The sequence below is a fragment of the Bos javanicus genome, chromosome 3 (genome assembly GCF_032452875.1).
Source record: "Bos javanicus breed banteng chromosome 3, ARS-OSU_banteng_1.0, whole genome shotgun sequence".
Taxonomy (NCBI): domain Eukaryota; kingdom Metazoa; phylum Chordata; class Mammalia; order Artiodactyla; family Bovidae; genus Bos; species Bos javanicus.
The window spans coordinates 69,228,940-69,244,141 of NC_083870.1; the positions used below are offsets into that span (position 1 = coordinate 69,228,940).

Consider the following 15,202-nt stretch of genomic DNA (forward strand, 5'->3'; position numbering starts at 1 on the left):
AACATGATGACCATTAACTATTTGAATATTACTTGAAAATACTAACATCTTTATTCCTCAAATTGTTCCTCCAAGAATTTTCCTGTTTTTCTCAGTAGTACCACCATTCTCAGGCTAATCATGTCAATTAGCACCAGTGGCTACATTTCTTTTTACTTTACCATGGCCATATCTACTCAATGATTAACTCTTATCAATTCTTCCTTTAACCTTCATATTTCTCTTTTCTCATATACACCTGCTGTGTTAACCTGTAGTAGCTTAAAATAGTTCCTCTTTCCGTTGCTCCACTCAAACTCATTCAACACATCTTCCTGATCAATTTCACTCCACAGAGCAAAAATATCTCACTGCCTCTACATTCTCCTTGGGAAAAACCTCCAAACTGACCTTCAAAAACTAAATTCAGATCCCCAGTCTACATTTCTGACCATATTATCTCTTACTAGTTCTGTAAGAAAATGCCTTATTCCATCCTAACAAATTTCCTCACTCATCCCCTAAAGTTTCTTCAGGCCATTGTGCTTTAGTTTGTACTAAACTAAAGTACAAAAAAAAAGTGGGGGTGGTGGTAGAATTCCTTTTTAGGCTATTTTATGTACTAAAAATATTCCCATCTTCTATGCCTCTACACCCAGTCATTCTCTGATCCCTCTAATCTATTTTTTCTTCATTTACCTTACATCTATGTGAAATTATGCACTATATATAATTAATATACTTTATGTAGCAATATGGACACACGCATATATATACATACATATGTTTGTTTATTACCTGTCTCTGCTATTATTATAGCTTTATGAGGATAGGGAATTTGTTCTGTTCACTATGTATTCCCAGTACCTAGGAGATTTTTTACTAAGAGACTTTACTAGATTTTACTAGGATTTTTTACTATATTTACTAGGAGATTAATAAACTCATTAAATGAATTACTGTACTGGCTTGCAAATGCTACCTTTCCCAGAGAAAAATATCTCTTCCTCCACTGAAACCCATTAGCACTGATAGACAGTATTTTTCACATAATTTATATGCAACACTGTACTAAGGTAAAAACTACTCTCCAAGCCTTCATGTAACCCTATATTTAAATTTGAAGACACTCTATATTTAACTTTGGAGAAAAGAAGTGATACATTTTAACACTTTGAGATCTTTTTTTTTTTTAAAGGCTCCTTAGACGATAATGGAGCCTTTAAAATAAAAAAAAGGTTCCTTAGACGATAATATGAGCAATGGCACCCCACTCCTGTACTCTTGCCTGGAAAATCCCATGGACGGAGGAGCCTGGTAGGCTGCAGTCCATGGGGTCGCGAAAAGTTGCACGCAACTGAGCGACTTCACTTTCACTTTTCACTTTCATGCATTGGAGAAGGAAATGGCAACCCACTCCACTGTTCTTGCCTGGAGAATCCCAGGGACGGGGAGCCTGGTGGGCTGCCGTCTATGGGGTCGCACAGAGTCAGACACGACTGACGTGACTTAGCAGCAGCAGCAGCAGACGATAATATGGGCTTCCCTGGTAGCTCAGAGATTAAAGCATCTGCCTGGAATGCGGGAGACCTGGATTCAATCCCTGGGTCGGGAAGATCCCCTGGAGAAGGAAATGGCAAATGGAAGATCCCCTGGAGAAGGAAATGGCAATCCACTCTAGTACTCTTGCCTGGAGAATCCCATGGAGGGAAGAGCCTGGTAGGCTACAGTCCATACTCACAAAGAGTAGGACAGGACTGAGTAACTTTCCTAGACGATAATACGTTTTAATCTTATCTGTCGTTTTGGTAACAAAAAATAAAATTAAAATATGCCTGGTTAATATCATCAGCAAAAACAAAAAGCATGTCCTAAAACAGTTTGCTTTATTTCGAAAAATCAGAAAACATATGCTCAAAACTACCTGCTATGTCATCTACAATCTCTGTATATGTTCTTCTGGCTATGTCAAGAAATTCATTTATGTTAGACCTCACTGCATAGCACTTCTGAGTCCTCATGTTCAGGCATCCCTTCATGTATCTTGCATCATCATTAATTACTGTTTTAATCTTGTCAAGTATGATTCCAAACCTGAAAATGAAATTATAGGTAATAAGTCAGTTATTTTAATTTGCAATTTGAATATGTTAATGGTAGCAAATATCATATCTTCTTAAAATTATTGTTGAAAATTTTTTTGTAAATAGTCAATATATATATGAAACTATATAAGTTAGGACTCTGACTACATCAATTTTAAACTATTTTGTCAGTCCTAAGTACGTTCCTAAAAAAAAAAAAGTGACATCACCAAGGATAATCCTACAATGGCTAGTAGTCTCCCAAACTATACATACTAATTGTGTGTGAATATAAAAATATATCCCTGAATCACTATTATAAAATTCTGGTTTCATGCTCGTGGGCTCATTTAACATTTACTTATACCATGAGCATTGTGTTAGGTGCAGGGAGTCAAAGAAGAATTAATATATGGTCTTTGCCCTCAGCTGGGGCAAGAGATACCAAACATACTGTGAGACAGTTTAATAACTTACTATAGTGATCATGCAAACTATAAGTCTGGTAATACCTATTTTCCTAACCTTTTATTTTATTCTATTACATATCTGTCTGTAATAATTCAGTTATATTATTAACCTCATTTTGTGACCTCACACAAGGTGAGAATCTTGAATCAATAAAATAACAGTTTTTAAGTATCATGAGTCTTTCTGGTCAAGAAACAAGGTGCTACTGCTAAATGCAATACTAAAATTAAACTATAACTAGATATTATTCAGTATTCATATAGACTATTTTTGTTACATTAGGTCCTTATGATTTAACATAAGAGACTAATATATTTTTAGATTTGCAAGTTTTTCCAGGGAGAATAGCTTAAAAAAGAAACATCAAAATTTTGCATGATTCCAGTTTTTAATGCTATTCTAATTGTCCACTAACAAAAATTATGCTGTTACCCTATCTATTGTTATTTATAAAATGCAATATATAAATAAATTTTTAATAAATAAAGTTTTTGTTAACCAACACTTAAGTAATTGTCCTACAGAATACAAATAGAGTTCTTAAAATCAGTAAAGATCAGGAAGAAAGGAATAATCTGCTATTTTATTAACAGTTGAATGACAAAGACCTCTTATCTTCCAAGGAACCATAATAAGCTCTTAATAAAGGTGTGTTACAGTTCTTCAGAGTAATCTATTAAAGAATAAGATAAACATAGTTAAGGATAATAAATTACAACATTATTGAAACAAAACATTTAGACTTGTTTAGTCCTTTACATTTTACCAAGTACATTCTTGCTTCATTTTCTCATTTACATACTCATAAAGGATATTTTATGTATGCAGGTGAAAACAGATTGTATCTGGCCCATTTTCCAGATAAAGAGCACATGGCTAAACAGTACCATCCACTGGTTTACTATTATGACTTACTTTTCTTGTCTCCTAACTAATCATTAACTTTAAACTACTTATTGTCAATAGTAACTTAAACAGTTATCATTACATATTCTGAGTATTCTATGTATACTTCCAAAATGTGGGTTAAATGTACATTAAACTAAAAAAGTGTTTTTATGTTGGTAAATAGAGCAAGTTCCCCATTCTTATATGACAAAAGTACAGATTCTTATTTTGCTTACTGGAAACTATGTGTGGTCATTATTTGAATAAACAGAAAACAGTAGAAAATATAGGTAATCTGATTTTAACCTTATTTGAGTTTTCTATGAGACAATGGCAATAATAACTTTTTTGGTTTTTAATAGAAAAATAATATTTACATACCAACAAAAACAAGTAATTCATAAAAGCATAAAGAAACACATTTATTATTCTATCATACCTCCAAAGACAAGTATTATGGTATACATTCTGTCACTTTTTCATATCAAAAATTTAAGGATGGAACCAAAGCAAAAAGAATACCCAGCTGTGGATGTGACTTGTGATAGAAGCAAGGTCCAATGCTGTAAAGAGCAATATTGCATAGGAACCTGGAATGTCAGGTCCATGAATCAAGGCAAATTGGAAGTGGTCAAACAAGAGATGGCAAGAGTGAATGACAACATTCTAGGAATCAGCGAACTGAAATGGACTGGAATGGGTGAATTTAACTCAGATGACCATTATATCTACTACTGCTGGCAGGAATCCCTCAGAAGAAATGGAGTGGCCATCATGGTCAACAAAAGAGTCTGAAATGCAGTACTTGGATGCAATCTCAAAAACGACAGAGTGATCTCTGTTCGTTTCCAAGGCAAACCATTCAATATCACAGTAATCCAAGTCTATGCCCCAACCAGTAACGCTGAAGAAGCTTAAATTGAACGGTTCTATGAAGACCTACAAGACCTTTTAGAACTAACACCCAAAAAAGATGTCCTTTTCATTATAGGGGACTGCAATGCAAAAGTAGGAAGTCAAGAAACACCTGGAGTAACAGGAAAATTTGGCCTTGGAATGCGGAATGAAGCAGGGCAAAGACTAATAGAGTTTTGCCAAGAAAGTGCACTGGTTATAACAAACACCCTCTTCCAACAACACAGGAGAAGACTCTATACATGGACATCACCAGATGGTCAACATCGAAATCAGACTGATTATATTCTTTGCAGCCAAAGATGGAGAAGCTCTATATAGTCAGCAAAAACAAGACCAGGAGGTGACTGTGACTCAGACCATGAACTCCTTATTGACAAATTCAGACTGAAATTGAAGAAAGTAGGGAAAACCACTAGACCATTCAGGTATGACCTAAATCAAATCCCTTATGATTATACAGTGGAAGTGAGAAATAGATTTAAGGGCCTAGATCTGATAGATAGAGTGCCTGAGGTACTACGGACAGAGGTTCGTGACATTGTACAGGAGACAGCGATCAAGACCATCCCCATGGAAAAGAAATGCAAAGAAGCAAAATGGCTATCTGGGGAGGACTTACAAATAGCTGTGAAAAGAAGAGAAGCGAAAAGCAAAGGAGAAAAGGAAAGATATAAACATCTGAATGCAGAGTTCCAAAGAATAGCAAGAAGAGATAAGAAAGCCTTCTTCAGCGATCAATGCAAAGAAATAGAGGAAAACAACAGAATGGGAAAGACGAGGGATCTCTTCAAGAAAATCAGAGATACCAAAGGAACATTTCATGCAAAGATGGGCTCGATGAAGGACAGATGGTATGGACCTAACAGAAGCAGAAGATATTAAGAAGAGATGGCAAGAATACACAGAAGAACTGTACAAAAAAGATCTTCATGACCCAGATAATCACGATGGTGTGATCACTAACCTAGAGCCAGACATCCTGGAATGTGAAGTCAAGTGGGCCTTAGAAAGCATCACTACGAACAAAGCTAATGGAGGTGATGGAATTCCAGTTGAGCTATTTCAAATCCTGAAAGATGATGCTGTGAAAGTGCTGCACTCAATATGCCAGCAAATCTGGAAAACTCAGCAGTGGCCACAGGACTGGAAAAGATCAGTTTTCATTCCAATCCCAAAGAAAGGCAATGCCAAAGAATGCTCAAACTACTGCACAACTGCACTCATCTCACAGGCTAGTAAAGTAATGCTCAAAATTCTCCAAGCCAGGCTTCAGCAATATGTGAACCGTGAACTTCCTGATGTTCAAGCTGGTTTTAGAAAAGGCAGAGGAACCAGAGATCAAATTGCCAACATCCGCAGGATCATGGAAAAAGCAAGAGAGTTCCAGAAAAGCATCTATTTCTGCTTTATTGACTATGCCAAAGCCTTTGACTGTGTGGATCACAATAAACTGTGGAAAATTCTGAAACAGATGGGAATACCAGACCACCTGACCTGCCTCTTGAGAAATTTGTATGCAGGTCAGGAAGCAACAGTTAGAACTGGACATGGAACAACAGACTGGTTCCAAATAGGAAAAGGATTTAGTCAAGGCTGTATATTGTCACCCTGCTTATTTAACTTCTAGGCAGAGTACATCATGAGAAACGCTGGACTGGAAGAAACACAAGCTGGAATTAAGATTGTTGGGAGAAATATCAATAACCTCAGATATGCAGATGACACCACCCTTATGGCAGAAAGTGAAGAGGAACTCAAAAGCCTCTTGATGAAAGTGAAAGAGGAGAGTGAAAAAGTTGGCTTAAAGCTCAACATTCAGAAAACGAAGATCATGGCATCCGGTCCCATCACTTCATGGGAAATAGATGGGGAAACAATGGAAACAGTGTCAGACTTTATTTTTCTGGGCTCCAAAATCACTGCAGGTGGTGACTGCAGCCATGAAATTAAAAGACGCTTACTCCTTGGAAGGAAAGTTATGACCAACCTAGATAGCATATTCAAAAGCAGAGACGTTACTTTGCCAACAAAGGTCCATTTAGTCAAGGCTATGGTTTTTCCTGTGGTCATGTATCGATGTGAGAGTTGGACTGTGAAGAAGGCTGAGCACCGAAGAATTGATGCTTTTGAACTGTGGTGTTGGAGAAGACTCTTGAGAGTCCCTTGGACTGCAAGAAGATCCAACCAGTCCATTCTGAAGGAGATGAGCCCTGGGATTTCTTTGGAAGGAATGATGCTAAAGCTGAAACTCCAATACTTTGGCCACCTCATGCAAAGAGTTGACTCATTGGAAAAGACTCTGATGCTGGGAGGGATTGGGGGCAAGAGGAGAAGGGGACGAGAGAGGATGAGATGGCTGGATGGCGTCACTGACTCTATGGATGTGAGTCTGAGTGAACTCCAGGAGTTGGTGATGGACAGGGAGGCCTGGAGTGCTACGATTCATGGGGTCGCAAAGAGTCGGACACAGCTGAGCGACTGAACTGAACTGATTAACTACTTGGTTCCATTTTTTGTCATTTTCCACATTTCCATTGGCACACCAGTATTTTCTCATAAAATTACACAAGTTTTATGATAATAGAAAGATTTTCTGTCATTTGTGATAAAATTTTCCTAACTTTGTCATTTTGACTTTGCCTTAGACATACCAAAGTTTGAAACTTTGTGTTTCATCAACTATCAGTTTGGGGGGATGATTTATTATACTTATTTCATTCTAAGAAAGATGACAACACTTTTGAAATATTTTGCCAAATTGTTGTATGTGTCTGTAGTAGAATAAAGTTTATAACAAAATTTTTCTACACTTTTCATTATTTTTTATTTTTATAAAGTGATTCTTCTTTGTCTTTTAATTCAAAGTTTTTCAAATATTGTACACCATATAGAATTAAAAATAGATGAGAAAAATCACCATTTTATAACCATCACAGTTATGTCAGATAAAAGTCATTAATAAATACCAAAATCAAGGGGTGAAAGTTTGACAAGGACCAGTGAATTTACCCAGTCTCAAGGTATCTCTCCACAGATTACTTATAACTTTATAGCGAAGTAATTGATCAAAGTTATTGTCACCAAGAAGGAAAAAGTGACATGTGCCTCTTGATACTGAGAAAGATACAACATTGCTCACAGAGTACTACTGTCAAACATGTATAACCCAAATTTAATCATGAAGAAACAATCACACAAACAGGAATATCCTATTAAACAACTGACCCTTACTCTTCAAGATGTCAGTATCACGAAAGACAAAAAAAGGCTGAAAAACTTTTCAGAAGTATAAAGAACCATGACATTAAATACAATGCCTGGTCCTGGACTGGATCCTCTATCAGGGGAAAAAAAATTACCATAAAGAACAATATTAGAACTATTGGAAAAATATGAATACAGTATAGGCTATACATAGTTTACAGTTGATCCTTGAACAATATGTGTTTGAACTGTCTGTGCAGGTCCACTCATGGGTGGATTTTTTTCAATAGTAAATACTACAGTACCACATGATCTGCAGTTGACTGAATTTATAGATGTAGAACTGCAGATATGGAGGAACTGTGGACACTGAGGAACTGAGTATACAAACAGCAATAATAAGTTATAGGTGGAATTTCAACTGTAGGGAAGGTTGGTGCCCTGACCCTCATGTTGTGCAATAGTCAACTGCAATAGTATTGTATCAGTGTTAAATATCCTGAATTTTTTAATTATATTGCAGTGATTCTAGAGAACATCTTTGCTCATAGGATGTATGCACTTTAGAATGCAATTCATTCTCAAATTGTTCATTAAAAGTAATAACAAAGGTAATAATATGTGTGTGTGCTGTGTGTGGAAAGAGAGAGAAGATGGGAATTCATTATTCTATTCTTAAAACATTCTAAATGTGAAATTTTTTCAAAACAAAAACTTTTAAAAAACTGATGCTAGACATGTTTTACATAAGACACACACATATAAATTACCTTTAAAGGATCCACAAGTTCCAAGGTATGTTTTAGGTATATTAAATTTGTTATCTTTGATTCAGCTACATTAACCTATTCAGACAAAAAAATCCAAATGTGGACACCATAAATACTTAATACATGAATGAATTTTCCTTTTGAACATTCTACACTTACATTTTCCAAATATTTTTATTTATTAACCTAGGCAGGTAAACCACCTAGGTCCGGAGTCATCAGTCCCAGGGCCCCATACCACTAACGGTCCATGGCCTATTAGGAACCAGGCCACACAGCAGGAAGTGACTGGCGGGTAAGCAAGCAGTTTCATCTGTATTTACAGACACTCTCCACTGCTTGCATTACTTTCTGAGCTTTAAATCCTGTCAGATGAGCGGTGGCATTAAGATTCTCATAGGAGTGTGAACCCTACCCACTGTGAACTACAAGTATAAGGGATCTAGGTTGTGCACTCTATAAGAATCTCAATGCCTGATGATCTGAAGAAGAGCTGACATGGTGATGTTAGTGGTGGGGAATGGCAACAAATATAGATTATCATTGGCAGATAGGTTTGACTGCACAGAAGATAGATATGTGATACGAAGCAAGCATGATGTGCTGTGCTTAAGTCTCTCAGTCATGTCCGACTCTTTGAGGCCCCAAGGACTGTAGCCCACTAGGCTCCTCTGTCCATGGCATTCTCCAGGCAAGAATACTGGAGTGGGAAGCCTATCCCTTCTCCAGGGGATTTTCCCAACCCAGGGATCAAGCCCAGGTCTCCCTCATTGCAGGCAGATTCTTTACCATCTGAGCCACCAGGGAAATCACCATAATAAATTAATTGCTTGCAGACTCATCAAAACCCTATCATTGAGTAGCAAGCAACAAGTTGCATCTGGTGTCAGGCTTTAGAGAGGCAAATGAGTTGATGTACTTCAATTGCACAGCTGTATCTGGTAGCAGGCTCTAAGTCAGAATCCAACACTTATTTCAGTCCGAGCATGGGCACACATTATTTTATTTACCACTTCCATCGACACCTATTTGCCACACTGTGCACTTGTCTTGTCACAGTTTTGGTAAGCCCACAAGCTAACCCTAGCCAAAGTGAGTGAAAAAGCAAACCCCGCTGAAGAGCTTCTTTGAAAAACGGGAAAGATCCAATGATGAGATAGCAGAAGACTCTAATAAGACTGCCAACAAAAAAAAAGCTGCATTTAAAATACCAAGCTGCTGCTAGGTCGCTTCAGTCGTGTCCAACTCTGTGCGACCCTATAGACGGCAGCCCACCAGGCTCCCCCATCCCTGGGATTCTCCAGGCAAGAACACTGGAGTGGGTTGCCATTTCCTTCTCCAATGCATGAAAGTGAAAAGTGAAAGGGAAGTTGCTCAGTCGTGTCCGACTCTTCGTGACCCAATGGACTACAGCCTTCCAGGCTCCTCCATCCATGGGATTTTCCAGGCAAGAGTGCTGGAGTGGTGTGCCATTGCCTTCTCCAAAATACCAAGAGCCCTTCTTAAATTACGGGTTCACTGCAACAGGTGATTCACATTCTCCAAGTCTGCTTTATATAATATGTGGCAACAGGCTATTCAACGAAACCATGAAACCTTCAAAACTGCTTCACCCCATGAAGACCTAGCACCCTGCATTAAAAGACAAGCCTTTGGAGTTTTTCAAAAGAAAAAAGTGAACACAAAGAACAGAAGCAATTATTGAAGGCCACCACTTTCTCAAATGTGTCTTCACTGACAGCATCTAAAGATTGTGCATGCTGTGACAAAAATTGAAGATCCTGAGGACCATAACTAAGACTGGTGCAACCAAGTAAGAAAACAAACATTTTTTTTTTTAAAGAAACTACTTCCAGAGGTAAGGAATATAGGGAATTTATTCATCAACTCCTGTTCGGTACTGGTTAAGACCTATCACTGGGGCACTGAGGCAACAACTAGTGAGGCAACTCACTAGTTTCCCTGGGACCAGAGAAAAGTCCTCAGGTAGAAAGTTTTAGCTGCTTGCAAAAAGAAGCATATCTTACACAAAAGTGAATACCAAGAGGATGTAGGTGGCACACCAACAAGGTCTACTCCACAATAATGAGTAAAAAAAGCCAATTACAAAATGGGAAATGATATGTGCAACACACAGAATCAACAAGGGGTTTATATAAAGAGAAGCTCTACAAATCAAAAACAATGATAACTCAATAGAAAAATGGGCAAGACTTTCACAAAAGCAGATATTCAAAATGTAAATATACATATGAAAGCACATTCAACCTCATTAACAAAAAAGGCCAATTAAAACCACAATGAAGTACTACTATCTACCAACCACTATAGCTAAAATTTTAAACTGACAAGATCAGGTTTGAGAAAAGAGCAATAAGACTTCTCATATACTCCTGATGGAAGTGTAAATTAGTAGATATAATCATTTTAAAAAACATTTTGGCAAATATTTTGTCATTATCTACTAAAGTTGAAGGTATACTTAATGACTCAAATTCCATTCCTATGTACCCAATAAAAATATGTCCAAAATTCTATTAAGAAACAGATATAAAATTGTTAAGCAATATTATCTCTAATCGCTATAACCTGCCAACAACTCAAAAGTTCAACAACAGTGAAATAAATAATGGCATATCCATACAGTGGAATATTATATAGCAATGGAACTAAATGAGCTATAGCTACATGTGACAACATGATTAAATCTTACAAACATAATGTTGGATAGAAGAAGCCAGAGATTAAAAAAATATACACTGAATAATTCCTTATATGTAAAGTTTTTTAAAAAAAAAAAACTGGTAAAACTAAGTTATAAAGAAAAATTAAAAAGTAATAAAAAGTGGTTTCTTTTCAGAAGGAGGTAGAAAATAATGAACAGGAAGAAGCGGAAAGAGAGTTTCGTGTTTTGTTTTTATTTTGCTATTTTTGGCTGGGCTGGGTCTTTGCTGCTGCACACGGTTGTACTCTAGTTGCAGTGCCCAGGCCTCTCACTGCAGTGGCTTCTCTTGTTGCAGGGCACGGGCTCTAGGCTGCATAAGCTTCAGCAGTTGTGGCACTCAGGCTCAGTAGTTGTGGTGCATGGGCTCAGTTGCCTTATGGACTGTAGGATCTTCCCAGATCAGGGATCAAATCCACGTCCGCTGCATGGCAGTTGGATTCTTAACCACTGGACCACCAGGAAAGCCCAGGAGGGGAGTTTCAGAAGTACCAGAATATGGACTGGTCATCATGTGAATGTTCACTTTCATAATGCCTGAAGACACTTTTGGCTGTAACAATTGGGGGTAACTGTCAGGGGACATTCAACTTTAAGGGATCCAATATGTTGCACTTTCTTCCTTTGTGTGCCATTTCTCAAGGACTCTCTGTTCCTTATCAGTTCCTGGAATACAGAAACAAGTAGAGCTGTATGCAGTTCTCAGGACTGAGATCATGGGAAAGAGCACCTGCTTGGATTCCCTTCAAGTGACTCCCTTCAGTGACTCTCTTCAGCGACCTTGTACTTAATAGACTATCCATTTTGTTGTAACTGGTGGAATTTCATTCTTTTTAATTGCTGAGTAATCATTTTACTGAAGATATATGAGCATGTGAAGTGAAGTGAAATCACTCAGTCGTGTCCGACTCTTTGCAACCCCATGGACTGTAGCCTACCAGGCTCCTTCCTCCATGGGATTCTCCAGGCAAGAGTACTGGAGTGGGTTGCCATTTTCCTTCTCCAGGGGATCTTCCCAATCCAGGGATCGAACCCTGGTCTCCCGCATTCCAGGCAATATGCATTTCTGCTAATAAAGTACTCTTGTTCCACTACAGACTTGGGTCCCCCACGTCCTTCATTCTGTCTCCCACCAATTCTTTAGAGAGTGGAAACCTACTGAGCTCACTTTCTCACCTGGGCTTTCAAGACCTTCTTGAGAGGACGCCCTATGCCTTCGTGAGCGTTACAAGTCCAGTGCACGGGCTTTACTGGTTTTCCACGTAACCCGAGGGATATTGCTTTCTCTCTTTTTGTCAACTCCAGTCCGCATGTCCCGGTCTGTAAAAGACCGCAACAGGTAACAATTGGATTCTACTGGCATCTAGTGGGTAGAAGCTATGGTCCATGCTTAGAAACTCAGCCATGTCTAACTCTTTGCAACCCCATGGACTGTAGCCCACCAGGTTCCTCTGTCCATGGGATTCTCCAGACAAGAATACTGGAGTGGGTTGCCATTTCCTTCTTCAGGGGATGTTCCCGAACCAGGGATCAAACCCAGGTCTCCTATATTGCAGGAGGATTCTTTACTGTCTGAGCTAGCAGGGAAGCATCTAGTAGGTAGAAGCTATGGATACCACTAAACATTTTAGAATGCACAGAACAGTAAAAGAATTACCATCTCAACACATAAATAGTACAAAGTTGAGAAAATCTGCTGTAGAGGAGTTGTATTACACAAATACTCTCTTAATCTCTTACATCACTGGTGATTTCCTTCCTGCTTCTTCTTTCTCTGTCTCTTTTCAATTTCTCCTAACCTTGATAGCATTGAAAAAATTAAACTGCTATAAACTTTACAGTTTAAAAGTACTAACTGTTGTCCATACCACATGAGCAGGGAGGCAGACCAGACCCTTCCCTAGGTGAGTACTCCAGATAAGTATCTAGCCCCAAAAGACACCTTAATTGCAGTTTGTAAGACCTTAAACTCTTGACCCACAGAAACTGAGAGGTAATAAATATGTATAGTTTTAAACTGCTATAGTTGAGGTCATTTGTTATGCTACAATAGAACACTAATTTTGATCCATGGGTCAGGAAGATCCCTGGAGAAGAGAATGGCAACCCATTCCAGTATTCTTGCCTGGAGAATCCCATGGACAAAGCAGCCTGGTGGGCTAAGTCAATGGGGTTGCAAAGAGTCAGACCTGACTGAGCAACTTACACACACACACATAAAGTCTCTTTACAGTTTGCTTTTTCAAAGTGAAGAAGAGAGTCTCACCAAGGAGAATTGGGAGACAACTCTCTATTAGCCTTTTGCATTTTTGCACATCTAATGAGCAAAGGCACTGACTGCCTTTATTCTACACAGACTTTTCAAGGATGTTTGTATAGTGAACACACTTGAAAGATATATTGTCTACTTCTAGGGCAAAGGGTAGGTTTGCTCACAGTCCTTGAAAATAAAGATGGGGCCTCCTTGCAGAATAGCAGGCAAATATGGTCCAACCCCTGGGTTAAGAAGATCCCCTAGAGTAGGAAATGGCAAGCTACTCCAGTATTCTTGCCTGGAAAATTCCATGGACAGAGGAGCCTCACGGGCTATAGTCCATGGGGTTGCAAAAAGTCAGACTCAACTGAGCAACTGAGCACATACGCTTACTGCCCATAAGATTCAGGTTCCCTACATCAGCAGTTCTCTCCCGTGAAACACTGTATGTGCAGGTGTCATATAGCCCTCTTCACATCATCCTGTTGGAAAGGGAGCTTGGGGAAGCAGTGAAGAAAATGCTGATATTCTGGCTGTGGCTATTGTTATGAGTATAAAGTCTTTTCTCTCTGATCTAGGAGTCTGTGTCTTCTGTTAGCATTTATCAAACTGTGGCAGGCTACCTTGTCACTTTGGAAGTAGGGTAGAATATCGTATCCCTTACAGTTACTGATAACACTATGTTGTAATTGCTTTTTTTAAAAAATAAGAAAACAAAATCTCAAAATGAATTTTAAATTCCTTTGGATTAGAGGCTTACTTCCTACTATATCCCTAGCACTCACCACAGTGCTTGGTAAAATAACTTGTTGAATTAATAAAAGAAAGAGCTATGACCCAGATACTCTTTACGGCAGTCTGAAATCAATGGGAAAAATTTAAAACTTAGGCAAAACTTGAAAAAATTATTTAATATCAAAGTTTTCAAATGTGGGAGTAAGTACTTTAGATGTTTTATAATGGAAAATACAAACATTCTTAATGAAAAACATTAAATAGTAAGGTTATAAAGACTACATAAAAAGAAAATACATCTGGATTACTTTAAAAAAGAAATTTAAGTTTGATTTTCAATGAATACTTATGATTGGAAAATATGCATTTTCTAAAAATCAATGTTCTTAACAGAAAATATAAGAATTCATATTGGGTAAACAATTTCACACCGGAAATTTTCAGAGAACATTTCGTTCATTCAGAAGTTTAAGAGCACGTGTATACCTGAAATTTTTTTAATTTAAAAAAAAAAAAACAAAACTATGACATTATTAAAGTAAATTTTATTTCCTAAAAAAAAAGAAGTTTAAGCCAATCATAAAATTCAGCCAACAGAACATTTAGTTCATCCACAAGTTTAAGCAAATCATGCCATTTAACCAGCACAAGTCTGAACTGATTTAGTAAATATTGTGTTTAAGTAAGATATAGATGCTTATATTAAATTACTTTAAAGTATCATTTAAATATATCTCCAGATGGTTAGGAAAACATTAACTGAGAAACAATAAAGGAAGACTGAAATTTATGAATTATGTATGAAGTCAATATATTGCTTAAGTTTCCTTAAAAGTTAATACATCTCATCTGAAAAGTATTTTTTTTAAAAAACCTCCACAAAGGACATATGTGCTGGTTAGGAAAAAATTTACAACTATGACTGGTCCCCCCAAAACTAAAAAGGATGACAAGTAACACTGGCCCTTAATAACCTTATGGAGCTAGTTACAGATTGCCTTTTTTGGACAAGAAGAAAGATTCCAGATTCTCAGTGTGCAGAATTACCTTATACCAAAATTTCTGGCTTTTCTAAAATCTGATAGTCAAATTGATTACAGAAGCTGGTTAGTTAATCACAGATATTTCTCACAGAGGTAGTTGGCTAAAATGATATTCCTTTCTTAATAAAACCAGA

The 15,202-nt window shown here is 37.6% G+C and overlaps 1 protein-coding gene across 1 annotated transcript in view; it reads right to left on the reverse strand.

Moving 5' to 3' along the window:
- MSH4 (mutS homolog 4) overlaps positions 1–15,202 on the reverse strand; it is a 106,177-nt gene that overhangs the window by 45,286 nt on the left and 45,689 nt on the right. The window contains exons 9-11 of the mRNA XM_061411557.1: positions 8,315–8,389; positions 3,143–3,207; positions 1,904–2,073 (exon numbers count right to left, since the gene is read on the reverse strand). Of these exons, the coding sequence (XP_061267541.1) occupies positions 1,904–2,073; positions 3,143–3,207; positions 8,315–8,389 (310 nt within the window). The remainder of the gene's footprint in view (positions 1–1,903; positions 2,074–3,142; positions 3,208–8,314; positions 8,390–15,202) is intronic.